Here is a 27,008-nt window from a genome sequence, read left to right as displayed (position 1 = left end):
CCAAGGAGAAAAAGCCAAATACACTCAACCTATTCTCATGAGGCATGCTCTCCAATCCAGGCAGCATCCTTGTAAATCTCCTCTGCACTCTCTCTATAGTATCCCCATCCTTCCTGTAATGAGGTGACCAGAACTGAACACAGTACTCCATGGGGTCTAACCAAGGTCTTAGATAGCTGTAATATTACCTCACGGCTCTTGAACTCAATCCTATGGTTGGTAAAGGCCATCTTACCATAAGCCTCCTTAAGAACACTGTCAACCTGCGCAGCAGCTTTGAGAGTCCTATGGACACGGGTTCTAAGATCACACAGATCCCCCACACTGCCAAGAGTCTTACCAATAATATTATATTCTGTCTTCATACTTGACCTACCAAAATTAACATCTTCACGCTTACATGAGTTGAACTCCTGCCACTCGTCAGCCCAGTTCTGCATCCTATTGATGTTCTGCAGTAACCTGTGACAACGCTCCAGACTATCCACAACATCCCTAGCTTACCCCACCCTTCTATTTCCTCATCCAGGTCATTTATAAAAGTTGCAAAGAGGAGGGGTCCCAGAACAGATCCCTGGAGAACACCACTGGTCACTGTCCTCCATGCAAAATATGAACCATCTACAACCACCCTTTGCCTTGCATGGGGAACCTTATCAAATGCTTTACTGAAATCTATTTACACTACATCCACTGCTGTACCTTCATCAATGTGCTTTGTTACATTCTCAAAGAATTCAATCAGGATCATAAGGCATGACCTGCCCTTGACAAACCCATGTTGACTATCCCTAATCAGATTATGTCTCTCCAAATACTCATAAATCCTGCCTCTCAGGATCTTCTCCAACAACTCGCCCACTACTGAAGATTCTTATATTTAACCCCTATAATTTTGAATGCCTCCATCAGGTCACCCCTCAGCTGCTTCCAGAGAGGAAACTAAATCAGTCCAGTCTCTAGGCCCTTCAATCTAGGCAACATCCTGAAGAATGTCCTCTGAGTCCTCTCCAGCGCAATCACTACCTTCCTTAGTATGATGACTATTACACTCTCTCCTGCTGCAGGGGAGAACAGACTGCAGCATATCCTTGGCATGGACCTGAATAGGTATTTTGCATTAGTCTTCACTGTGGAAGACACTAGCAGAATGGTGGATGTTCCATGTGTCAGGAGTCAGAAGTGTGTGAAGTTACCATTACTAGAGAGAAGGTGCTTGGGAAACTGAAAGATAAGTCACCTGGACCAGATGGTGTACACCCCAGTGTTCTGAAAGAGGTGGCTGAAGAGATTGTGGAGGCATTAGTAATGACCATTCAAGAATCACTAGATTCTGGAATGGTTCCGGAAGTCTGGAAAACTAGATGGGAGAGAGGCTGAAGAAAAGAAACTATAGGCCAGTTAGTCTAACTTCAGTGGTTGGGAAGATGTTGGAGTCAATTGTTAAGGATGTGGTTTTGGGTTACTTGGAGGTACTTGATAAAATAGGCCATAGTCAGCCTTCCTCAAGGTTGAGTGAACTTGGCCTCTTCTCTTTGGAGTAACGGAGGATGAGAAGTGACTTGATACAGGTGTATGAGATGATGAGAGGCATTGATCGTGTGGATAGTCAGAGGCTTCTTCTCAGAGCTGAAATGGCAAACATGAGAAGGCATAGTTTTAAGGTACTTGGAAGTAGGTACAGAGGAGATGTCAGGGGTAAGTTTTTTATGCAGAGAGTGATGAGGGCTTGGAAAGGGCTACCAGCAAAGGTGGTAGAGGCGGATACAATAGGGTCTATTAAGAGCTTAGAAAAATAGAGGGCTATGGTAACCCTAGGTAATTTATAAATTAAGTACATGTTCAGCACAATATTCTGCTGTATGTTTTCTATGTTTCTATGGAAAATCATACATATCAAATCTGTTAGAATTCTTTGAAGAAACAACAAGCAGGATAGACAAAGGGGAATTGGTTGATGTTGTGCACTTGGATTTTCAGAAGGCCTTTGACAAGATGCAGCATCTGAGGCTGTTTAACAAGTTACGAGTCCATGGTATTACAGGAAAGATTCTAACATGGATAAAGTAGTGGCTGATTGGCAGGAGGCAAAGAGTGGGAATAAAGGGAGCCTTTTCTGGTTGGCTGCTGGTATCTATTGGTGTTCCACAGATGTTTGTGTTGGGACTGCTTATTTGTATGTTATATGTCAATGATTTGGATGATGGAATTAATGGTTTTGTTGCCAAGTTTGTAGATGAAATGAAGATAGGTGGAGGTGCATGTAGTTTTGATGAAGTAGAGAAGCTACAGAGGACTTACATAGATTAGGACCATGGGCAAAGAAATAGCAGATGGAATACAGTGTCAAGTACGTAGTGTATGATCATGCACTTCGGTAGAAGAAATGAAAGGATTGTCTATTTTCTAAATGGAGAGAAAATACAAAAATCTGAGGTGCAGAGGAGTCCTTGAGCAGGATTCTCTAAAGGTTAACTTGCAGGTTGAATCTGTAGTGAGGAACGCAAATGCGATGTCAGCATTCATTTCAAGAGGACTACAATATGAAAGCAAGGATGTCATGTTGGATATTTTATAAAGCACGGGTGAGGCCTCACATGGAGTATTGTGAGCAGTTTTGAGCCCCTTACCTTAGAAAGGATGTGCTGACAGTGGAGAGGGTTCAAAGGAGATTCATGAAAATAATTCCATGATTGAATGGCTTGTCATATGAAGAACAGTTGATAGCTCTGGGCCTGTATTCACTGGAATTCAGAAGAATGAGGGGTGACCTCATTGAAACCTATAGAATATTGAAATGTCTTGATAGAGTGGATGTTGAGAGGATGTTTCCTCTGGTGGAGAGTCTAAGACCAGAGGAAGCAATCTCAGAATAGAGGGGCATCCTTTTAGAATGGAGATGAGGAGGAGTTGGTTTAGCCAGAGAGTGGTGAATCTGTGGAATGCGTTACCACAGACAGCTGTGGAGACCATGTCTTGATGTATATTTAAGGCAGAGGTTGATAGATTCTTGAAAGGATATGGGGAGAAAGGCAGGAGTTTGTGGCTGAGAGGAGAAATGGAACAGCCACGATGAAATGGCGGAGTAGACTCAATGGGCCAAATGGCCGAATTCTGCTCCTGGACTTTATGGTCTTGTGTTCATATACAATTGTGTGACATGGATAGACAGCCAGAATCTTTTCCCCAGAGCAGAAATGTCAAATACTAAAGGATTTAAGGTGAAAGGGGAAAGTTGAAAGGAGATGTGCAGGGAGTGGTGGGTGTGTGGATGTGCAGGGGTGACGGTGGTGGAGGCAGGTATGATTGAGGTGTTTAAGAAGCTGTGAGACAGATATATGAAAGTAAGAGAGAAGGGATTTTGTTTAATTTGGCTTTGTGTTGAGCACAGACATGATGGGCCGAAGGGCCTGTTCCTGTGCTGTACTGTGTGTTCTAATATTTTCATGAACTGCAGTGCTTGTATAACTCGGGATTTTCTATTGAAATCACTTGGAGATTGTATGAGGAGGTTGCCATCTGGGAAAGAAGAGATTAAGTTGGAGATTTCTCAGGGGTGGATTTTGGGTGTGGTTTGTATCTGGGAACTTCCCTTTGTAACTGTGAAGGATTCTGAACAATTCTGAACAAAGTGTTCACCGGGAGGGATGCAGGCAGATGGGAAGAGTGTGGCTGTGATTAGACAGTTCCATGAGCCAAGAGGTGTGGGAGGACGTTGGAGAGTGAGGAGGTTGGCAGTCCATATTCTCTGCTGTTAATCACCCTTCGGTGTTATTTTGTGTCTCAGACACTAGGGCCATATTAACAAGAAAATGGGATAGCCACAACTGGTGGGTGTTTGTGATAAAGGAGGTGGGTGCTCGGCACTCCATTGTCAGTGGGGATGGTACTGTGAATGGTTAAGGAGCTTTGCTCAGTTCTCATTAAGCCTGGCTGTGTGTACTGATAGTGTTCAGTGAATGGATAAGGCACTCACTGTCGCTGTCGAGCCACCCCCGTTACCGCTGATAACGCTGCTTTATTATTGCAGGGAAATTAATGCTTCCACTCGCATTGAGATTCCTCCCCAGCTATCCAGAGAAACTGAAAGGGGCTCCTTTAGAAAAGTGAGACTCTCTACTTGGCCACCTCATTGAAAAAGGTCTCTGGGAGGGATGTGGAGTTTGAATACCCCCTCAGCTAAAGGTAGAGTCAATCACAACACCCTCTTTTCTCCAACCACCATGGGGAGAGAGCCCTGAACACTTCAGATCAAGAGTCTCCGTGAATTCCATCACTCTCATGCATAACCATGGACAGGCAGCAGCCCCACCACCTTCCCAGGAAGGACAGGGAGTCTGGGATTCATGTCTACCCCAGCCCCACTACCTTCCCAGGAAAGACTCAGAGTCTGGGATTCATGTCTACCCCAGCCCCACCACCTTCCCAGGAAAGACTCAGAGTCTGGGATTCATGTCTATCCCAGCCCCACCACCTTCCCAGGAAAGACTCAGAGTCTGGGATTCATGTCTACCCCAGCCCCACCACCTTCCCAGGAAGGACAGGGAGTCTGGGATTCATGTCTGCCCCAGCCCCACTACCTTCCCAGGAAAGACTCAGAGTCTGGGATTCTTGTCTACCCCAGCCCCACTACCTTCCCAGGAAGGACAGGGAGTCTGGGATTCATGTCTGCCCCAGCCCCACTACCTTCCCAGGAAGGGCACAGAATCTGGGATTCATGTCTGCTGCTCCAAGCTGCTAACAAGGGGCATCTCAAAAATGAAGGAGAAATAGACCTTTTGAGCAAAATCTACTTATTCCTTCAAAGTCCTTAGTGACCGATCTCCCACAGCCTCTGGGGGAGAGAATGCTGAAGGTCCCTAACATCTGGTTGGAGAAGTTCCAACAAAGTGCCCCTTTTTCCCACTTCCGGAGTATAGGAGAGCCCAAGACAACCTCTTAACCTGGGTGTACCTTTTACACTCTCGAGTGTCCATGGAAGATCAGGGTATGAAGAGAAAGTGAGGGGTTGTCCTGACCTTTGATTCCATTCTTCTCCAACATACACAGGAATGGTTTGCTCTTCGCCAACTTTCATAAATCTCTTCCATATCATCTCCGTCTTAGTGGCTGACTTCTGAAGAACCTGTCCTGGAGCAAAACTGCAAGCTTAAGCTTAACAAACCCACTGAAATTTATCAAATGATTTTTGCCATCAACACAACTGTTTTTTGGGATAAAAACAGAAAATTGCCCAAGACACTTGGCAGGTCAGGCAGCATCTGTGGAAAGAGAAACCAAGTCAATATATCAGATCAGATCTGCTGAAGGATCACAGCCTTTTCCCTCTCTCCATCTCCATCTCTCTATCTGTTTCTCTTGCTATCCCTATCTCTCTAACTCTCCATCACCCTGCATCTCCAAATCTCTCTCCCTCCCTCTCTCTCTGTCTTCCCTCCCCCACTTTCTCTTTTCTCTCTCTTTCTCTCCATCCCCTCTCTCCCCCCCCCTCTCTCTCTCTCTCTCTCTCTCTCTCTCTCTCTCTCTCTCTCTCTCTCTCTCTCTCTCTCTCTCTCTCTCTCTCTCTCTCTCTCTCTGTCTCGCACTCTCTCCTTCTCTGTCTCTGTCTCTCTCTCTCACTGTCCCTCTCTCTCCACAGGTGCCGCCTGGCATGCTGAGAATCTTCTGTTAATATCTGATTCACATTTCAGATTGAGGACCTTTCATTGGAAGATCACCCACTGTAGAAGTTTGCTGCACCGATTTCTCCCACATACACCATGGGACCATGCTCCCCAGACAGGTTGGGATGTTGTAGATAGTCCAGGAAAGACAAGTTCATTTTTTCAAATGATAAACCATGATCTATTCTTTCCAAAGGGCCACAAAAACTGTCCTGGGATGTTGCCCAGAGCGGACTTCCCTGCTTACATCACCTGGCTGTGGACATTATTGTAGACTGTGTAGATTTGCAGTGAGTTAAGTGAAGAACTCATCCTTGGAATAGGTGGGGAGATGAGCCGGAAACGCTGAGAGTGTGTTCGAACATTGCTCAGTGTCTTTCCCTCAGTACCACCCCTCCCACAGTGTGTCTCCCTCAGTACCACCCCTCCTACACTGTGACTGTCCCTCAGTACCACCCCTCCCAGAGTGTGACCCTCCATCGTACCACCCCTCCCGCAGTACAGACACCTTTGTTATCTCATTGGTGATACCACCACAATAGACTGAACTATATCCTCCTGGACAATGCTGAGCTCCTCACGAGGTGCCGTTCTGTGTGGTATTAACTGAGGGCAGATGCCTCAGAGAGCGGTAAATGTTTATCAGGAACTGTTCTGTGTGGTATTAACTAAGGGACAGATGCCCCAGTGAGGGGTAAACATTTATCAGCTGTTGTTTTGTGTGGTATTTACTGAGGGACAGATGACCCAGTAGGGGTAAACATTTATAAGAAAATGCTCTGTGTCAGAATCAGAATCAATTTTATTATCACCGGCATGTGACGTGAAATTTGTTAACTTAACAGCAGCAGTTCAATGTAATACATAATCTAGCTGAGAGAGAGAAAAAAAGTAATAATAAATAAAATAAAACATAATAATAAATAAGCAAGTAATCAATTACATATATTGAATAGCTTTTTTAAAATGTGCAAAAACAGAAATACTGTATATTAAAGAAGTGAGGTAGTGTCCAAAGATGTTCCTGTTCCTGAATTACTGAGTGTGAGCCTTCAGGCTTCTGTACCTCCTACCTGATGGTAACAGTGAGAAAAGGGCTTGCCCTGTGTGCTGGAGCTCCTTAAGGAGATTGAGAGGGGATCTGATTGAAACATATAAGATCATTAAGGGATTGGACAAGATAGAGGCAGGAAGTATGTTCCAGATGCTGGGAGAGTCCAGTACCAGAGGGCATGGTTTGAGAATAAGGGGTAGGTCATGTAGGACAGAGTTAAGGAAAAACTTCTTCTCCCAGAGAGTTGTGGGGGTCTGGAATGCACTGCCTCGGAAGGTAGTGGAGGCCAATTCTCTGGATGCTTTCAAGAAGGAGCTAGATAGGTATCTTATGGATAGGGGAATCAAGGGATATGGGGACAAGGCAGGAACCGGGTATTGATAGTAGTTGATCAGCCATGATCTCAAAATGGCGGTGCAGGCTCGAAGGGCTGAATAGTCTACTTCTGCACCTATTGTCTATTGTCTATTGTCTACAATGGACGCAGCCTTTCTGAGACACCGCTCCCTGAAGATGTCCTGGGTACTTTGTAGGCTAGTGCTCAAGGTGGAACTAACTAGATTTACAATCTTCTGCAGCTTCTTTCAGTCCTGTGCAGTAGCCCCCCCCCCCCCCCCCCATACCAGCCAGTGATGCAGCCTGTCAGAATGCTCTCCATGGAAAAGCTATAGAAGTTTTTGAGTGTATTTGTCGACATGCCAAATCTCTTCAAACTCCTAATAAAGTATAGCCGCTCTCTTGCCTTCTTTATGACTGCATCGATATGTTGAGATGAGGCTAGATCCTCAGAGATCTTGACACCCAGGAACTTGAAGCTGCTCACTCTCTCCACTTCTGATCCCTCTATGAGGATTGGTGTGTGTTCCTTCATCTTACCCTTCCTGAAGTCAACAATCAGCACTTTTGTCTGACTGATGTTGAGTGCCAGGTTGTTGCTGCAGCACCACTCCACTAATTGGCATATTTCACTCCTGTACGCCCTCTCTCTTGTCACCACCTGAGATTCTACTAACAACAGTTGTATCATCAGCAAATTTATAGATGGTATTTGAGCTATGCCTAGCCATACAGTCATGTGTCTACAGAGAGTAGATCAGTGGGCTAAGCACACACCCCTGAGGTGTGCCAGCGTTGATCGTCAGTGAGGAGGATATGTTATCACCAATCTGCACAGATTGTGGTCTTCCAGTTAGGAAGTCAAGGATCCAATTGCAGAGGGAGGTACAGAGGCCCAGGTTCTGCAATTTCTCAATCAGGATTGAGGAACAGATGCCCCAGTGAGGGGTAAACATTTATCAGGAACTGTTCTCTGTGGTATTTACTGAGGGACAGATGCCCCATTGAGGGTAAATATTTATCAGGAGCTGTTCTGTGTAGTATTTACTAAGGGACAGATGCCACAGTGAGGGGTAAACATTTATCAGGTGCTGATCTGTGTGGTATTTACTGAAGGACAGATGCCACAGTGACGGGTAAACTGTCACGATCCAGTCTGTGGACTCCTCATTCCAGTTATTTTTTTTTCCCTGTGTTCTGTTGGGCGCCTTGATTAAGGCACCTGATCTTCATTTCAAACCAGCAGCCTAAAAGGATTCAGGGACATCTATCAGTGCTGGACCGTCACCAGAGGCATGTCACTGGAAGCCAGTCATCTCACCGTAGCTACTGCGGCTATGCCCATCCTGGGAGCGCCGTGAATTGGAGACTCCAGTTGCCTCAGTGCCTATGGCTGCTTAACAAATTCGGTCATTTTCGTGTCCAGCTGAGTAGGTCTGGCCGTCTGCTGCTACTCCAAGTTGGGTGTTCTGTCTTTTCCTTGTCCATATCCAGTCCAAGTCCAGGCTCATAGTCCATATCCAGTCCAAGTCCAGGCTTCATAGTCAAGATCCAAGTTCCGAGACCAAGTCCGAGTCCAAGTCGAGTCCAAGCCCTTGTCCAGGGTTTACCGGTTTGTTATCCAACGTTTACGTCCATGTTGACATTTTTGTCCTCACTCCCTGGCCTTCCTAGTAACCATCAATAAACACTGTTCTGTTTATACTACCTCTGTTGTCTGTGTCCTGTACTTGGGTCCGCTCCCAATGCCCCCTTGTAACATAAACATTTATCAGGTGCTGTTCTGTGTGGTATTTACTGAGGGACAGATCCCCCAGTGAAGGGTAAACATTTATCAGGTGCTGTTCTGTGGGGTATTTACTGAGGGACAGATGCCCCAATGAGAGGTGAACATTTATAAGGAACTGTTCTGTGTGGTATTTACTGAGGGCCAGATGCCCCAGTGAGGGGTAAACATTTATCAGGAATTGTTCTGAATGGTATTTGCTGAAGGACAAATGCCCTAGTGAGAGATAAATATTTTCACTGGGTTAAGGAGATTTGAAAGTCTGCTCACAGACACCTTTACTGAAAATAAAAGGCGATTAATAGAAATTACCCAGTTTTGTGCTGTTAGATCGAGACAGCATCCATGCTCCAATCAGCCAAAGACCTCACAGCCTCTCAGGTGATGATGAAATCATGGCACACTAGAGGACAGTACAGGATCTTTGGCTCACAGTGTAGGGCTGAACTTCAACCTACTCCAAGTTCAATCTAACCCTTACATCCTGCAGAGACCTCCATTTTTCTATCATCCATGTGCCTATTGAAGAGCCTCTTAAATTTCCCTAATATATCTCCCTCTACCACCACTGCTGGCAAGGCATTCCCAAACTACCATTGATGTTTTAGAGATTGGAGGGAAACAATGCCTCCTCATGTTAGCCATTTCCGCCTGGGAAAAGTCTCTGATTATCCACTCCATCAATGCCAATTATCATCTTGTACACCTCTCATTCTTCTATTTTCCAAAGAGAAAACCCCTAGCTCGCTCAACCTCTCCTCACAAGACACGCTCTCTAATACAGTCAGCATCCCAGTAAATCTCCTCTACACCCTCCCTAAATCTTCCATGTGAAGGGAATTGAGGGATTGAAAGTAGATTCCATCAAACTAGAAACTTCAGCAGAGATTTACCAGAATGTTACTGGGATTCAAGGGACTGAGGCATGGAGAGAGACTGAGAAATGTGGGACTTTATTCATTGGAGTGAGGGGTGACCTTATAAAGTTGTATAGAACCATGAGGGACACAGAGAGGGTGTAGGAGACTGTGGCACCCTTATAGAGGTGTGTAGAACTATGAGGGACACAGGTAGGGTATAGGAGACTGAGGGATGACCTTATGGAGGTGTATAGAACCACAAGGGACACAGATAGGGTGAATGAACACGGACATTTCCCCAAGACTGGGGAATCACAAACTACAGGTCACAGGTTAAATGTGAGAGTGGAGAGATTTAATAGGAACCTGAGGGGCAACTTCTTCACCCAGAGGCTGGTCCGTACATGGAACAAGCTGCCAGAGGAAGTGGTTGAGGAAGGTACATTAACAACATTTAAAAAAACACTTGGACAGTTATCTGAATAGGAAAGGTATAGAGGGATATGGACAGGTACACATATAGGAAAGCTTCAGAGAGAAAAGGACAGGTATCTGAATAGGAAAGGTTTACAGGGATATGGACAGGTACATGGATAGGAAAAGTTTAGAGGGGTATGGACAGGTACATGGATAGGAAAGGTTTAGAGGGGTATGGACAGGTACATGGATAGGAAAGGTTTAGAGGGGTATGGACAGGTACATGGATAGGAAAGGTTTAGAGGGGTATGGACAGGTACATGGATAGGAAAGGTTTAGAGGGGTATGGACAGGTACATGGATAGGAAAGGTTTCGAGTGATATGGACAGGTATCTGAATAGAAAAGATTTAGAGGGGTTTGGGTCAAATGAAGGCAAATGGTGATCTTGATTCATATCAGTCTTTGGGTCTATAGGCCTGGTTCATCTGTGACTCTGTGCTCAGCTATGGTACGTCCGTGGTTACCCTGACCCTAACACTGCCCATCATCTGTCCTCCCCTGCAGGAACAAGGGAAGATCCAGGTGATATTTAACGTGGGGACAGATGACATTGTCATCGAAGAGAAGAACGTGGTCGTGAACGATGGCAAGTATCACGTGGTACGATTCACGAGGAGTGGGGGCAACGCCACCCTGCAGGTCGACAACTGGCCCGTCAATGAACGCTACCCTGTAGGTAAGTGACATCAACCCACCCAGCCACTCACTACACCCCTCCTCAGCTTCCCACCACACGGTGAGGGCTTCACATCTGGGGTGTAGTGGGCAGTAAAAAACTCTTCCCAAAACTCATGGTGGAGTATCAACAGTGGACGGATTGAATGGGCTTCGACTGGGCCCGGCCCTAAACACAGCCAGTAATCAGTTCTTTGTGCTGTTGGTGGCAGATCCCATGGGACCTGAGTCTAGACGAGGGTGAGGGGTGCTCAGGGCACATTCAGAGGATTAAATTCTGCCTCTTCCTTTCCTAACATGCACCAGACCCACGCCAGCCTTTCCACTGCCTAGAACAGGAGTTGGGTTGGACAGAAGGAAGGGGTCAGACAGCAGCTTAGCACAGATCCACACCCAGATCCTGAGTGTCATTAAGACATTTGCCAGTGCAGAGGTTGGAGAGGTTAATGGGAAGTCTATCACAGGAGGCTGGGTAGAAGAAATTTGTTCTGAGGAGGGACAAGAGCATTGTGAGGTTTACATTTTAGTTCAGTCCATGCATGTGCACTGACCTCTGACTAAAGCATCTATAACACAGAAAACTGGTAAACAGGAAGCAGTTGTACAGAGGTAGCAGAATGGCCTTGGTTGCTATAAAGGTGGTACCACAGCAGAACCTAATCACTGTAGCACTGGTCCTCGAAATTCCACTCTGATATGGTTATTTACTACTGATGGACAGTTTCACTGTCGCTATGTCCCTCGGAGAGGGAGTGTTTCACTGTCACTGTGACCTCAGTGAGGGAGAGTTTCACTGTCACTGGATCTCAGTGAGGGACTTTTTTCACTGTAACTGGGTCCTCAGTGAGGGAGTGTTTCCTGTCATAGTGTCCCTCGGTGAGGGAGTGTTTCACTGTCACTGGATCCCTCAGTGAGGGAGTGTTTCCTGTCACAGTGTCCCTCGGTGAGGGAGTGTTTCACTGTCACAGTGTCCCTCAGTGAGGGATTTTTTACTGTCACTAGGTCCTCAGTGCAGAAGTGGTTCACTGTCACTGGGTCCCTCAGTGAGGGAGTGTTTCACTGTCACAGTGTCCCTCAGTGAGGGACTTTTTTTACTGTCACTGGTTCTCAGTGCAGAAGTGGTTCACTGTCACTGGGTCCCTCAGTGAGGGAGTATTTCACTGTCACAGTGTCCCTCAGTGAGGGATTTTTCACTGTCACTAGGTCCTCAGTGAGGGAGTGTTTCACTGTCAATCTGTCAGTGAGGGACTTTTTTTGCTGTCACTGGTTCTCAGTGCGGAAGTGGTTCACTGTCACTGGGTCCCTCAGTGAGGGGGTGTTTCACTGTCACTGTGTCCTCAGTGAGGATGTCTTTCAGTGTTCTGCCCTTCTCTGTGGGCTTCTGCTGGGTGTTACTCTGCCAGTGCGAAAGCTTGTTTCCTCTCAGCATCTATTCTTCTCCCTCAGCAGTTTCATCTAAATCTCTTCAGGGCTGGTATTGAGGCTGCCATGACAACCCTGGCTGAATTACTGTGAATTCATTGTATTCCAACTACGTGTTAATGTCCCATGTCTTTCGGGCTCAGATACATGTCTCATATTATTATCTCGCAGGACATTGAGACATTACATCTCCGTCACAATCTGTGATGTATGCAGGAAGGAGTGCTGAACCTGTGGAAAAACGTATCAGGCGCGTCGGTCCATCAGCTCAGTGCTGACACTAAATTTACATTTTCTATCATCCTCACATTCAAATGCGATCTAACCAGGTTCTAGTGCTCACCCAGATTCCAGATGCATTTCACAATGGCCCTGTCGTCCACTTTGATAAACAAATCTTTGGTCACAATGAGCGTGTACAAACTCCAAAGAGGCAGCTCGGGCAGTCAGATCAAACTTGGCACTCTGTATCTGTGCATCAGTGTGTCTACTTACTGACCCAATCTACAACCCCTGAGGCACTGAGGAACCACTGAGCTTGGATTACTGCTGTAGGTATGTAATGTAGATGACACACAGGATCGAATACTGCTGTGGGTATGTAATGTAGATTACACACAGGATTGATTACTGCTTTGGGTAATCGATTATTGCTGTTTGCATGTAACGTAGATTACATACAGGATTGATTACTGCTGTGGGTACGTAATGTAGGTTAAAGGCTGGGTCGATTACTGCTGTGGGTATAGATGGGTCATATTCTGCATGGAGGCTGGTAACCAGTGGTGTGCCTCAGGGATCTGTTCTGGTACCCCGACTCTTTGCGATTTTTATAAATGACCTGGATGAAGAAGTGGAGGGATGGGTTAGTAAATTTGCTGATGACACAAAGGTTGGGGATGTTGTGAATAGTGTGGAGAGCTGTCAGAGGATAGCTGCCACGGGATATTGATAGGATGCAAAACTGGGCTGAGAAGTGGCAGATGGAGTTCAACCCAGATAAGTGTGAAGTGGTTCATTTTGGTAGGTCAAATATGATGGCAGAATATAGTATTGATGGTAAGACTCTTGGCAGTGTGGAGGATCAGGGGGATCTTGGAGTCCGAGTCCATAGGACACTCAAAGCTGCTACGCAGGCTGACTCTGTGGTTAAGAAGGCATATGGTGCATTGGCCTTCATCAATCATGGGATTGAGTTTAAGAGCTGAGAGGTAATGTTGCAGCTATATAGGACCCTGGTCAGACCCCACTTGGAGTACTGTGCTCAATTCTGGTTGCCTCACTATCGGAAGGACGTGGAAATCTTAGAAGGGGTGCAGAGGAGATTTACAATGATGTTGCCTGGATTGGGAAGCATGCCTTATGAGAATAGGTTGAGTGAACTTGGCCTTTTCTCCTTGGAGCGATGGAGGATGAGAGGTGACTTGATAGAGGTGTACAAGATGATGAGAGGCAGTTATCATGTCAGAGGCTTTTTTCCCCAGGGCTGAAATGGCTAGCACAAGAGGGCATAGTTTTAAGGTGCTTGGAAGTAGGTACAGAGAAGATGTCAGGGGTAAGTTTTTTACACAGAGACTGTTGAGTGCATGGAATGGGCTGCCGGCGACGGTGGTGGAGGCAGAAGTGATAGGGTCTTTTAAGAGACTCCTGGATGGCTACATGGAGCTTAGAAAAATAGAGGGCTATGGATAAAGCCTAGGTAGTTCTAAGGTAAGGACATGTTCAGCACAGCTTTGTGGGCCAAAGAATTGAGCACAGTACTCCAAGTGGGGTCTGACCAGGGTCCTATATAGCTGCAACATTACCTCTCAGCTCTTAAACTCAATCCCACGATTGATGAAGGCGAATGCACCATCTGCCTTCTTAACCACAGAGTCAACCTGCGTAGCAGCTTTGAGTGTCCTATGGACTCGGACTCCAAGATCCCCCTGATCCTCCACACTCCCAAGAGTCTTACCATCAATACTATATTCTGCCATATCATGCTGTATGTTTTCTATGTTTCTATGTAATGTGGGTAGCACACAGGATCGATTACTTACTGCTTTGGGTATGTAATGTAGATTACACACTGGATTGATTACTGCTTTGGGTATATAATGTAGATTACACACTGGATCAATTACTGCTGTGGGTATGTAATGTAGATTGTAGACTGTATTCATTACTGCTATGCATATGTAATGTAGATTGCACACTGGATCGATTACTGCTTTGGGTATGTAATGTAGATTTGAAACTCGATCAAATATTACTCTGGATATATAGTAGAGATTGCTGACTGGCTCTATTAATGCTTTGGACATGTAGTATAGATTGCACACTGGATCAATTATTATTGCAGGTTTGTAATGTAGATTGCACACTCGTTTGATTACTGCTGTGCATATGTAATGTAGATCGCAGACTAGATTGATTACTGTTGTGAATATGTAATAAAAATTGTAGACTGGATCAATTACTGCTGTGGATATGTATTGTAGATTTTAGATTGGATCATTTACTGCTGTGGATATGTAATGGACATTGTAGACTGGATCGATTACTGCTATGGATAGGTAATGTAGATTGCAGACTGGATCAATTAGTGTTGTGAATATGTAATGTAGATTGTAGATTGGATCAATAACTGTTGTGGACAGGAAATGTACATTGCAGACTAGATTGATTACTGCTGTGATAAGTAATGTAGATTGCAGATTGAATCAATTACTGCTGTGGATATGTAACATAGATTGGAAATATAATTTAGACTGTAGTCTGGATCAAATACTGTTGTGGATAGGTAATGTAATTTGTAGATTGGATCAATTGCCGTTGTGGATATGTGGCAAATGTTCAGGGAACATTTGCATGGCGTTCTGCATAGGTGTGGTCCATTGAGGCAGGGAAAGGATGGAAGGGTAAAAGAACCATGGTGTACCAAGGATGTAGAAAATCTAGTTAAAAAGAAAAGAAAAGATTATGAAAGGTTGAAGAAGCTAGGTACTGTTAGAGCTCTAGAAAATTACATGGATGCCAGGAAGGAGCTCAAGAATGGAATTAGGAGAGCCAGAAAGGGCCATGATCAGGCCTTGGTGAGCAGCATTAAGGAAAACCCCAAGGCATTCTACAAGGCATCTGAAGAGCAAGAGGATAAGCTGTATGAGATAGGACCAATCAGGAGCAAGAGTGTAAATGTGCATGGAGACGGAGGAGGCAATGAAGGTACTTAATGAATATTTTACTTCAATATTCATCAGTGAAAAAGAACTTGGAAATTGTGGGGATGACTTACAGCAGACTGAAACGCTTGAGTGTATAGATATTAAGAAAGAGGATGTATTGGAGCTTTTGAATGGTATTAAGTCTGATAAGTCACCAGGACCGGACAAGATATACCCCAGGCTACGATGGGAAGTGAGGTAGGAGAATACTGAGCTTCTGGTGATGTTCTTTGCATCATCAATAGGGACAGGAAAAGTACTAGAGGATTGGAAGGTTCTAAACATTGTTCCCTTGTTCAGGAAAGGAAGTAGAGATAACTAAGGAAATTATAGTCCAGTGAGTCTGACTTCAGTGGTGGGCAAGTTGTTGAAAAGATCCTGAGAGGCAGAATTTATGAGCATTTGGAGAGATATAATCTGATTTTGGATAGTCAGCATGGCTTTGTCAAGGGCCTTACGAGCTTGATTGAATTCTTTGAGGATGTAACAAAACACATTGATGAAGGTAGACCAGTGGATGTAGTGAATATGGATTTCAGTAAGGCATTTGGTAAGATTCCCCATGCAAGGCTCCTTCAGAAAGTGAGGAGGCATAGGATCCAAGTAGACATTGCTTTGTGGATCCAGAAATGGCTTGCCCACAGAAGACAAAGGATGGTTGTGGATGGTTTGTATTCTGCATGGAGGTCAGTGACCAGTGGTGTTCCACAGGGGTCTGTTCTGGGACCCCTCCTCTTTGTGATTTTTATAAATGACCTGGATGAAGAAGTAGAAGGGTGAGTTAGTAAGTTTGCTGATGACACAGAAGTTGCAAGTGTTGTGGATAGTCTGAAGGGTTGTCAGAGATTAGAGCACAGAGGGACATCGAGGAACATATAGGGAGACAGATTCTGGGAAGGAGTAATAATAACAGGGTTGTTGTGGTGGGAGATTTTAATTTACCAAATATTGATTGGACTCTCCCTGGTGTGAGGGAATTAGATGGGGTGGAGTTTGTTAGATGTGTTCAGGAAGGTTTCTTGACACAATATATAGATAAGCCTACAAGAGGAGAGGCTGTACTGGATCTAGTATTAGGAAATGAATTTGGTCAGGTGTCAGATCTCTCAGTGGGAGAGCATTTTGGAGATAGTGATCACAATTCTATCTCCTTTACCACAGCATTTGAGAGGGATAGGAACAGACAAGTTAGGGAAACGTTTAATTGGAGTAAGGGGAAATATGAGGCTATCAGGCAGGAACTTGGCAGCATAAATTGGAAACAGATGTTCTCAGGAAAATGTACAAAAGAAATGTGGCAAATGTTCAGGGGATATTTGCACGGGGTTCTGCATAGATACATTCCAATGAGACAGGGAAAGGACGGTAGGGTACAGGAACTGTGGTGAACAAAGCCTATTGTAAATCTATAAAGAAGAAAAGAAGAGCTAACAAAAAAAATTCAAAAAACTAGGTAATGATAGATATCTAGAAGATTGTAAGGCTAGCAGGAAGGAACTTAAGAAGGAAATTAGGAAAGCCAGAAGGGGATCATGAGAAGGCCTTAGTGGATAGCATTAAGGAAAACCCCAAGGCATTCTACAAGCATGTGAAGAGCAAGAGGATAAGATGTGACAGAATAGGATCAATCAAGTATGACCATGGAAAAGTGTGTATGGAACCGGAGAAGATGACAGAGGTACTTAATGAATACTTTGCTTCAGTATTCACTACAGAAAAGGATCTTGGCAGTTGTAGGGATGACTTGCAGTGGACTGAAAAGCTTGAGCATGTAGATGTTAAGGAAGAGGGTGTGCTGGAGCTTTAGGAAAGCATCAATTTGGATAAGTCAAACACGAGGAAATCTGCAGATGCTGGAAATTTAAGCAACACACACAAAATGCTGGTGGAACGCAGTAGGCCAGGCAGCATCTATAGGAAGAAGTATAGTCAACATTTTGGGCTGAGACCTTTCATCTGGACTAACTGAAAGAAGAGATAGTAAGAGGTTTGAAAGTGGGAGTGGGAGATCCAAAATGATAGGAGAAGACAGGAGGGGGAGGGATGAAGCTAAGTGCTGGAAAGTTGATTGGCAAAAGGGATACACAGCTGGAGAAGGGAGAGGATCATGGGACGGGAGTGATCACTCCTTGCCTGCTCTCCATTTCCCTCTGGTGCTCCCCTCCCCCTTTCTTACTCCCTAGGCTATGGGTAAGCCTAGGTTTTTCTAAGGTAAGGACATGTTCGGCACAGCTTTGTGGGCCGAAGGGCCTGTATTGCGCTGTAGCTTTTCTATGTTCTACGTTTCTACAACATTGATAGGATGCAGAACTGGGCTGAGAAGTGACAGATGGAATTGAACCCAAATTCCATCTTTGTGAAGTGGTTCATTTCAGTCGGTCAAATTTGAAGACAGAGTATATTATTAATGGCAAGACTCTTGGCAGTGTGGAGGATCAGCGAGACCGTGGAGTTCATATCCATAAGACATAAAAGCTACTACGCAAGTTGACAGTGTTGTTAGAAGGCTTATGGTGTGATGCCCTTCATCAACTGTGGGACTGAGTTCAAGAGCTGTGAAGTAATCGTACAGCTATATAGGATCTTAGTTAGACCCCACTTGGAGTACTGCATTCATTTCTGGTCACCTCACTACAGGAAGGATGTGGATACAAGAGAGAGAGTGCAGAGGAGATTTATAAGGATGTTACCTGGTTTGGAGAGCATGCCTTATGAGAATAGGTTGAGTGAACTTGCTTTTACTCATTGAAACGCTGGAGGATGAGAAGTCACCTGACTGAGTTGTTTTCAGATGATGAGAGGTACTGGTCGTGTGGATAGCCAGAGGCTTTTTTCCCAGGGTTGAAATGGCTAACATGACGGAGCAAAGTTTTAAGATGCTTGGAAGTAGGTACAAAGGAGATGTCAGAGGTAGGTTTTTTCACACAGAAAGTGGTGGGTGCATGGAATGGACTGCCACCGAAGATGCTAGAGATGGATACAATAGGGACTTTTAAGGGACTCTTAGATAGGTACATGGAGCTTAGGAAAATAGAGGGTTATGCAGTAGGGAAAATCTAGGCAGCTTCTAGAGGAGATTGCATCGTTGACACAACACTGTGGGCAGTAGGGCCTGTAACGTGCTTTAGATTTCTATGTTTTTATGATTTCTGCTGTGGATATGTAATGGAGATTGTAGACTGGACTGATTACTGCTATGGATAGCTAATGTAGATTGTAGACTGATTGATTACAGCTGTGGGTATGTAACTTAGATTACACACTGGATTAATTACTGCTGTGGGTATGTAATGGACATTTTATACCAGATCAATTACTGCTGCAGATATGTAATGGAGATTTTATACTGGATCAAATACTGCTGTGGATATGTAATTCAGATTACACACTGGATCAATTACTGCTGTGGGTCTGTAATGTCAATTGTAGTCTGGATCTCTTACTGCTGTGGGTTACGTACTGTCGATTGCACACTGGTTTGGTTACTGCCATGGATATGTAATGGAGAGTTTATACCAGATCACTTACTGCTGCAGATATGTAATGTAGATTGTAGACTGGATCAATTACTGCTGTGGATATATAATTTAGGTTACACACTGGATCAATTACTGCTGTGGGTATGTAATGTAGATTGTAGACTGGATCAATTACTGCTGTGGATATGTAATTGAGATTCTATACTAGATCAATTATTGTTGTGGATACGTAATGGAAATTTTACTAGATCAATTACTGCTGTGGATATGTAATTTTTTTATACTCAATCAATTACTGATGTGGATATGTAATGGAGATTACACACTGGATCAGTTACTGCTGTGGATATGTAATGTAGATTGTAAAGCTTTGAGCTGCAGCCTATCTGTGAGATCTGGACCTTGAGAAGATGTAATGCAGTCAGATTCACTGATCGAGTATTAAAGGCAGTGACTTGCGGCAGTTTTCTGGAGCTTTGAGCAGCGGCAGTCAGAAAGATCAGAAGTTTTTTGAATGTAATTCACTCAGGTTCACTGATCAAGTCTTGGGGGCATCAACTCTTGCCAGTTTCTTGGAGCTTTAAGCAGTGGCCAATTACAGAGATCAGAAGCTTGAGAGGATGTAATTCACTTTAGTATGCATCTTGAGTCTTAAAAGCAGAGACTCGTGGCCAATTAGCATTTGGGATTGATTAGCAAGAACAAATTATAGTAAGTCAGAGTGGACAGAGACAGTGCGTAGATTTTCAGGCATTAGCTGTCCGAGGCTTCAGCGAAGAGATGCTTTAGTTGGAGAAGGCAAAAGAAGTTGTAGGTTGAATTTTTTTGCCACTTTCTTCATACTTGCTCAGTTAGAACAGTGGAGATGCCAGGCAGGATAGTGGAATGCTCCTCTTGCGAGTGTAAGAAGGTAAGGGAGACGTCCAGTGACCCTGACAACTACACCTGCGAGGAGTGCATCCAGCTGCAGCTTCTAAAATTTCACGTTAAGGATTTGGAACTGGAACTGGATGGATTGTAGACCATTCGAGAGGCTGAAGGAGTGATAGATAGGACATAAAGAAAGGTAGTTACACCCATTGTGCAGGACACAGGAAACTGGATGACAATCAGGAAGGGGAGAGGTGTTAAGGAGCCAATGCAGAATATGCCTGTGGCCATCCCCTTCAACAACAGGTATATCACTGGATACTGTTGAAGGGAAGAGCTAGTAGAGCAAAGTCATAGTGGTCGTATCTCTGGTACTGAATCTGGCTCTGTGATGCAGAAGGGAAGTGGGGAGAAGAGACACGCTGTGGTGAGAGGGGATTCATTAGTTAGGGGGACAGAAAGGTGGTTCTGTTGGCAAGAATGAGATCCCTAGATGGTATGTTGCCTCCTGGATACCAGGGTCTGGGACACCTTGGATCACGTCCTCAGTATTCTTGTGGGAATGGGACAGCCAGAGCTCATGGTTCATGTAAGTACTGGACAAAGGTCGGATGAGTAACAAGGTTCTGCATGGAAGTTCAGGGAGATAAGAGTTACATTAAAAAGCAGAACTCCCAGAGTTGTGATCTCAGGATTGCTACCCATGCCATGTGTTAATGAGGCCAGAAATAGGAAGATTAGACAGTTTACCATGCAGCTAAGGGATTGGTGTAGAAGGGAGGGCTTCAGATATTTGGATCATTGGGCTCTTTTCCAGGGAAAGTGGGACCTGTACAGAAGAGACGGTTTGCACCTGAACTAGAAGGAAAGTTTGCTAATGCTGCACAGTGGGATTTAAACTAGAGTTGCAGGTGGATGGGAACTAGAATGCCAGGTGGTTAGTGAAGAGGTTGTGGAGACAGATGTTGGTAAGACCTCAAATTTAAAAAGCAGAAGGTTGAGCATGGTGCGATTAATGTCCTGGGCTGCATATATTTCAATGCAAGAAGTATTGTAGTAAAGGTAGATGAGATCAGGGCATGGATCGACATCTGGAATTATGATATTGTAGTCATTAGTGAGATTTGTTTGCAGGAGGGGCAGAACTGACAACTCAGTATTCTGGGGTTCCAGTGTTTTAGATGTGACAGAGTGGGAGGGATGGTGTAACTAGGCAGAGAAGATGTCACAGCAGTGTTCAGTCAGGACAAACTGGAGAACTCATCTAGTGAGGTGTTATGGGTGGAACTGAGAAATAAGAAATGTATGACCATTCTAATGGGCTATATTACAGACCACCCAGTAGTCCGAGGGATTTAGAGCAACAAGTTTGCAAGAAACATAAGGTTGTTATAGTAGGTGATTTTAACTTCCCATATATTGACTAGGACTCCCATAATGTAAGAGGACTAGATGGAATAGAGTTTGTCGAATGTGTTCGGGAAAGTTTCCTTAATCAGTCTGTCAAAGTCCCAACAAGGGAGTGTGCAATACTTGATATGCTAACAGAGAATGAGACAGGGCAGGTGGCACTTTACATTTAGTGATCACGATGCTGTTAGTTTCAAAGTAAATGTGCAAAATGAAAGGTCTGGTCTGCAGCTTGAGATTCTAAATTGGAAAAAGGTGAATTTTGTTGGTATCAGTAATGATCTGGCAAGTGTGGATTGGGACAGGCTGTTTTCTGCCAAAGGTGTACTTGGTAAGTGGGAAGCCCTCAAAAGTGAAATTCTGAGAGTACAAAGCTTGTATGTGCCTGTCAGAATAAAAGGTAAAGAGACAGTTTTGGGCCTCATATCTCAGAAAAGATGTGTTGTCATTTGATAGAATCCAGAGGAGGTTCACAAGGATGATTCTGAGAATGATGGGGTTAACATATGAGAAGCATTTGGCAGCTTTGGACCTGTAATCAGTGGCATTTAGAAGAATGCGGGGGGGGAGCTCATTCAAGCCCATTGAATGTTGAAAGTACTAGATAAGGTGGATGTGAAGAGAATGTTTCCTACGGTCGGGGTATCTAGAACTAGAGGGCAGAGCCTCAAAAGAGGGACGACCCTTTAGAATGGAAGTAAGGAGGATTTTTTTTTAGCCAGAGAGTAGTAAATCTGTTGAATGCTCTGCTACAGACTGCAGTGGAGGCCAAGTCTATGCCTGTATTTAAGGCAGAAGTTGATTGTTTCTGGATTGGTCAGGGCATGTAAGGATATGGTGAGAAGGGTGTATGGGGTTGAGTGGGATCCAGGATCAGCCATGATGGAATGACAGAGCAGACTCAATGGGCTGAATGGCAAAATTCCTCCTGTGTCTTATGGTCTTATAACAAGTGTAGAAAACCTTAGTTTTCAAGAGATATTGAAACTCTGGTTAAGAAAAAAAAGGAGGTGCTTAGCAGGCCTAGGCAAATAGGAACAAATGATGAGTTTAAGGAGTAAGAAAGGTAAGAGAGCACTTAAGAAAATAATCAGGAGAGCTAAAAGAAGGTATGAGGTTGCTCTCGCAGACAAGGTGAAGGAGAATCCTAAAGTATTCTGCACATATGTTAATAGCAAAAGGATTGCAAGGGACAAAATTGGTCCTCTGGAAGATCAGAAGGGTAATCCATTTGTAGAGCCAAAACAGATGGGGGAGATCTTAAATGGATTTTTTGCATCTGTATTTACTCAGAAGATGGACGCAGAGTCTATAGTAAGGCAAAGCAGCTGTGAGTTCATGGTCCCTATACAGATTACAGAGGAGGAGATGCTTGCTGTCCTGAGGCAAATCAGGATGGTTCAATCACCAGGGTCTGACTAGGTGTTCGATTGAATGCTATGGAAGACAGAAATGACTGTCCCTGGCAGAGATATCTAAATCAACCTTAGCAACAGGAGAGGTACTTGAGGATTGGAGGATAGCCAATGTTGTTCTGCTGTTTAAGAAAGGCTCTAAACCAAAATGAAGATATTATAGGTCAGTGAGTCTAACATCAGTTGTGGGAAAGTTATTGGAATGTATTCTAAGGGACCTGATGTATAAGTATTTGGATAGACATGAACTGATTAAGCATAGTCAACATGGCTTCTTGTGTGGTAAGTCATGTCTAACCAATCTTAAAGAGATACCAGGAAAGTGGATGAAGGCAAGGCAGTGGATGGTGTATACAAGGACTTTATCAAGGCATTTGACAAGGTCCCACATGAGAGGCTGGTCAAGAAGGTTCAGTCGCTCGGCATTCCGGATGAGATAGTAAATAAGATGAGCCATTGGCTTTGTGGGAGAAGCCAGAGAGTGGTAGTAGACGGTTGCCTCTCTGACTGGAGGCCTGTGACTTCTGGAGTGTCTCAGAGATCATTGCTGGGTCCTTTGTTGTTTGTTATCTATATCAATGATCTGGATGATAATGTTAATTGTTTATGGATGATACCATGATTGGGGTGTAGTGGACAGTGAGGAAGTTTATCATGGCTTGCGGAGAGATCTGCATCAGCTGGAAAAATGGACTGAAAAATGGTAGATGGAATTTAATGCAGACAAGTGTGTATTACAATTTGGTAGGACCAGCCAGGGTAAATCTTACACAGTGTGGTAGAACAAAAGAATCCAGGAATGCAGATCCATAATTCATTGAAAGTGGCCATAAAAGGTCATAAAGAAAGCTTTTGGCACATTGGTCTCCTTAAATCAATGTACTGAGTACAGAAGCTGGGATGTTATGTTGAAAATGTATAAGACATTGGTGGGACTTAACTTGGAGTATTGTATAGTTTTAATCACCCACATACAAGAAAGATGTAAGCAAAGTTGAAAGAATACAGAGAAAATTTACAAGGATGTTATCGTGTCTGGAAGACTTGAGTTAAAGGAAAGATTGAAGAGGTTTTGGACTGTATTCCTAAGAAGTTAGAAGATTGAGAGGAGATTTGTTAGAGGTATACAAAATTACGAGGGGTATAGATAGGGTAAATTCAAGCAGGCTTTATCCACTGCGGTTGGGTGGAACTACAACCAAATGTCATGGGTTAAGGGTGAAAGATGAGAAGGGTTACAGAGACAGGGAGGGGTGTAAGGACCAGAAAACTTATAGAAACAGGGAGGGTTGCAGGGGCTGAAGGGGGTTACAGAAACAGGAAGGGGTGTAGGGGCTCAAGGGGGTTACAGAAACAGGGAGGGGTGTAGGGGCTGGAGTGAGGGGCTGAAGGGGGTTACAGAAACAGGGAATGGTCTGGTGACCACAAGGGCTTTACAAAGATGCGGAGGGGTGTAGTGGCCAGAAGGAATTACAGAGATGGGGAGTGGTAGGGGCTAGAGCTGGTTACAGAGTCAGGGAGGGATGTAGGGTCTGGAGGGCTTACAGAGACATGAACAGGTGTTGGCTTACAGCGTCAGAGACGTGTTGAAGCTGGAGGGGGTTACAGAGACAGGAAGGGGTGTAAGGGCTGGAGGGGGTTACAGACAGGGAGGGGTGTAGGGGCTGGAGGGGGTTACAGAGACAGGAAGGGGTGTAGGGGCTGGAGGGGGTTACAGAGGGAGGGTTGTATGGGCTGGGGTGGGGGGCTGGAGGGGTTTACAGACAGGGAGGGGTGTAGGGTCTGGAGTGAGGGGCTGGAGGGGGTTACAGAGACAAGAAGGGGTATCACTGATGGAAAGGATACAGAAATGGGGAAGGGCATCTCTTTGGGTTTTAGAGGGGATAGGGTGTGTGCAGGGGGAGCAGGTTCTGGAGATATCCTGAGTGTCCTGGGCTCACGTAGCACAGGAACGGCCTTCCAGCTCAGAGCATCCGTGAACATCCATCATCAGATGCACGTCCACACTAATTCCATTCTCTGCCTTTTGGTTGTAGTCATCTCTACCCTCGTGAATTAAGTGCTGACGATGTTGTATGTTGCCTCATTTAAGGGGCTCTGAACTGTCTGTAGAATGGGGAGGTGGCTGCATGGTGGGTCTCCTGGTGATGTTGGAGAGAAGTGATTGTCCTTTGGGAGAATCAGTGTCCAGAACAAGTGGACCTCGTTCTTAAACTGAGAGCCTAATAGGTGAGCACTGACATTGGACAGTCTTCCTCTTATGTGATTCAAAGGAGTTTCATGAAAATTGAAAGACTTGTCATATGAGGAGCGTTTGATGGCCCCGGGCCTGGACTCACTGGAATTCAGAAGATTGAGGGGTGATCTTATTGAAACCTACTGGATGTTGAAAGGCCTCGAGAGAGAGTGGATATGGAGAGTATGTTTCCTTTGGTGAGGGAGTCTAAGACCGGGGGTCACACCCTTAGAATAGAGGGATGTCCATTTAGATGGAGATGACGAGGAACTTCTTGAGCGAGAGAATGGTGAATCTGTGGCAACCCACTTCCCAGCGCACTCGAACCGGCTCACAAAGCGGCGCACGTCGGCATTGAGGCAGGTCCCAAAGAGGGCACCAAGCCTGCTTCACCAGCAAGGGGAAAAGCCCGCACGCGGGACGGGACTGTGAATATGCACCCCCTACAGCATTCCCGCCCAGGGAGGGCAGGATCAGGAAGGCTTTAAAGCGAGGCCGTGAAGTTTGAATTCATTGCCACGGGCAGCTGTGGAGGCCCAGTCACTGGTATATTTAAGGCAGAGGGTGATGGATTCTTGATTGGTCAGGGCATGAAGGGATACGGGGAGAGGGCAGGAAACTGGGGCTGAGAGGGAAATGGATCAGTCATGATGAAATGGTGGAGCAGACTCAATGGGCCAAATGTCATAATTCTGATTCTGTATCTTATGGTCTTATGTGGATACTGGTGGGAATAGGGAACATTCTTTGAGGTTGAAGGGCGATGTAGGTTGAAAGGACCAGGTTGCGGGGTCTCATCCGCTGATCAAGGTTAATTGATGAAACATCTGGCGAGGCTGCAGGAAATGGCATCTCTCAGTGACTCACTGAAAGGTGGATACAAGAATCCTTAATTTTTCAGAAGCTGTCGGTGTAATCTGCAGAGTGTAAGATTTAATTAGATTCTGTGCTTTAGACACTCAGCTCCGGTTCCAGCCTGAAGGGGTTTGAGTGAAGATGGATGTTCTCATCGGGGTTTGTCAGGAAAGTGAAGGGGTGGAGGGCTTCACTAGAGATTAACACTAGAGCACAATACAGGCCCTTTGGCCTTATAATTTATTTTAAAATCAATCTAACCCTTCCTTCCTAAATAGCCCTTTAGTTTTCTATCAGCCATGTGCCTATCTAAGAGTCGCTTAAATGGCCCAGTTGCTGGAGCTGACCTTCAGATTGTCCAAGAACAAGGGATCAACATGGGAAGAATGAGGGAAGATTCTCTCAGCCTTTTTCCTGAGGTTAGGGAATCATAACTAGAGGAGCAGATTAATGTGGAAATACAGAGTATTAATAGGAACCTGAGGGGCAACTTCTTCACCCAGAGAGTGGTAAGTAAATGACAGTGGTTGGGACAGCTACATTAAAACCTTTGACAAACAGGAAAGGAAAGATTTAGAGGGAAATGGACCGAAGAGTGTATTTCTTTGTTGTATGAATTGCAGCTCTGGTACTCTAAGGAGGGAAGAAGGAAGAGGCCAATTGAAGGACAGAGCTCCTGCCTTGCCCTAGAGTTCTGATGCAAAACATCTGCTGTTCAGGATGGAACTACCCCCCCCCCCCCCCCCCACCCCGGGCAACCGTGGCATAGGTTAGATCTAGTCTGTGAACAGCTCTGGAGTTCCAGAACTCCACAAAGCCTCTGTCTCTTCATGGTAATCTGGTGTACAGGGACAGGAGTCAAGTCAACACAAGTCAAGTCACTTTTTATTGTCATTTCGACCATAACTGCTGGTACAGTACAAAGTAAAAATGAGACAACATTTTCAAAAACTAGAATGAACTACGTAAAAACAACACAGAAAAAAACTACACTAAACTACAGACCTAGCCAGGATTGCATAAAGTGCACAAAACAGTGCAGGCATTACAATAAATAATAAACAAGACAATAGGGCAGTAAGGTGTCAGTCCAGGCTCTGGGTATTGAGGAGTTTGATAGCTTGGGGGAAGAAACTGTTACATAGTCTGGTCGTGAGAAACCGAATGCTTCAGTGCCTTTTCCCAAACAGCAGGAGGGAAAAGAGTTTGTATGAGGGGTGCGTGGGGTCCTTTGCTGTTTCCTTTGCAGATGCAGCGTGTAG

At 44.8% G+C, this 27,008-nt stretch overlaps 1 protein-coding gene across 24 annotated transcripts in view; it reads left to right on the top strand.

The window, feature by feature from the left end:
• The window catches only part of LOC140717693 (neurexin-2-like), a 1,248,008-nt gene that overhangs the window by 1,063,093 nt on the left and 157,907 nt on the right, over positions 1 to 27,008 (top strand). For all 24 annotated transcript variants that reach the window (XM_073031362.1, XM_073031351.1, XM_073031361.1 and 21 more), the window contains one exon: positions 10,683 to 10,854. In XM_073031362.1, the coding sequence (XP_072887463.1) occupies positions 10,683 to 10,854 (172 nt within the window). The remainder of the gene's footprint in view (positions 1 to 10,682; positions 10,855 to 27,008) is intronic.

The sequence above is a fragment of the Hemitrygon akajei genome, chromosome 28 (genome assembly GCF_048418815.1).
Source record: "Hemitrygon akajei chromosome 28, sHemAka1.3, whole genome shotgun sequence".
Lineage (NCBI taxonomy): Eukaryota > Metazoa > Chordata > Chondrichthyes > Myliobatiformes > Dasyatidae > Hemitrygon > Hemitrygon akajei.
This window is presented reverse-complemented; position numbering and strand designations above follow the sequence as displayed.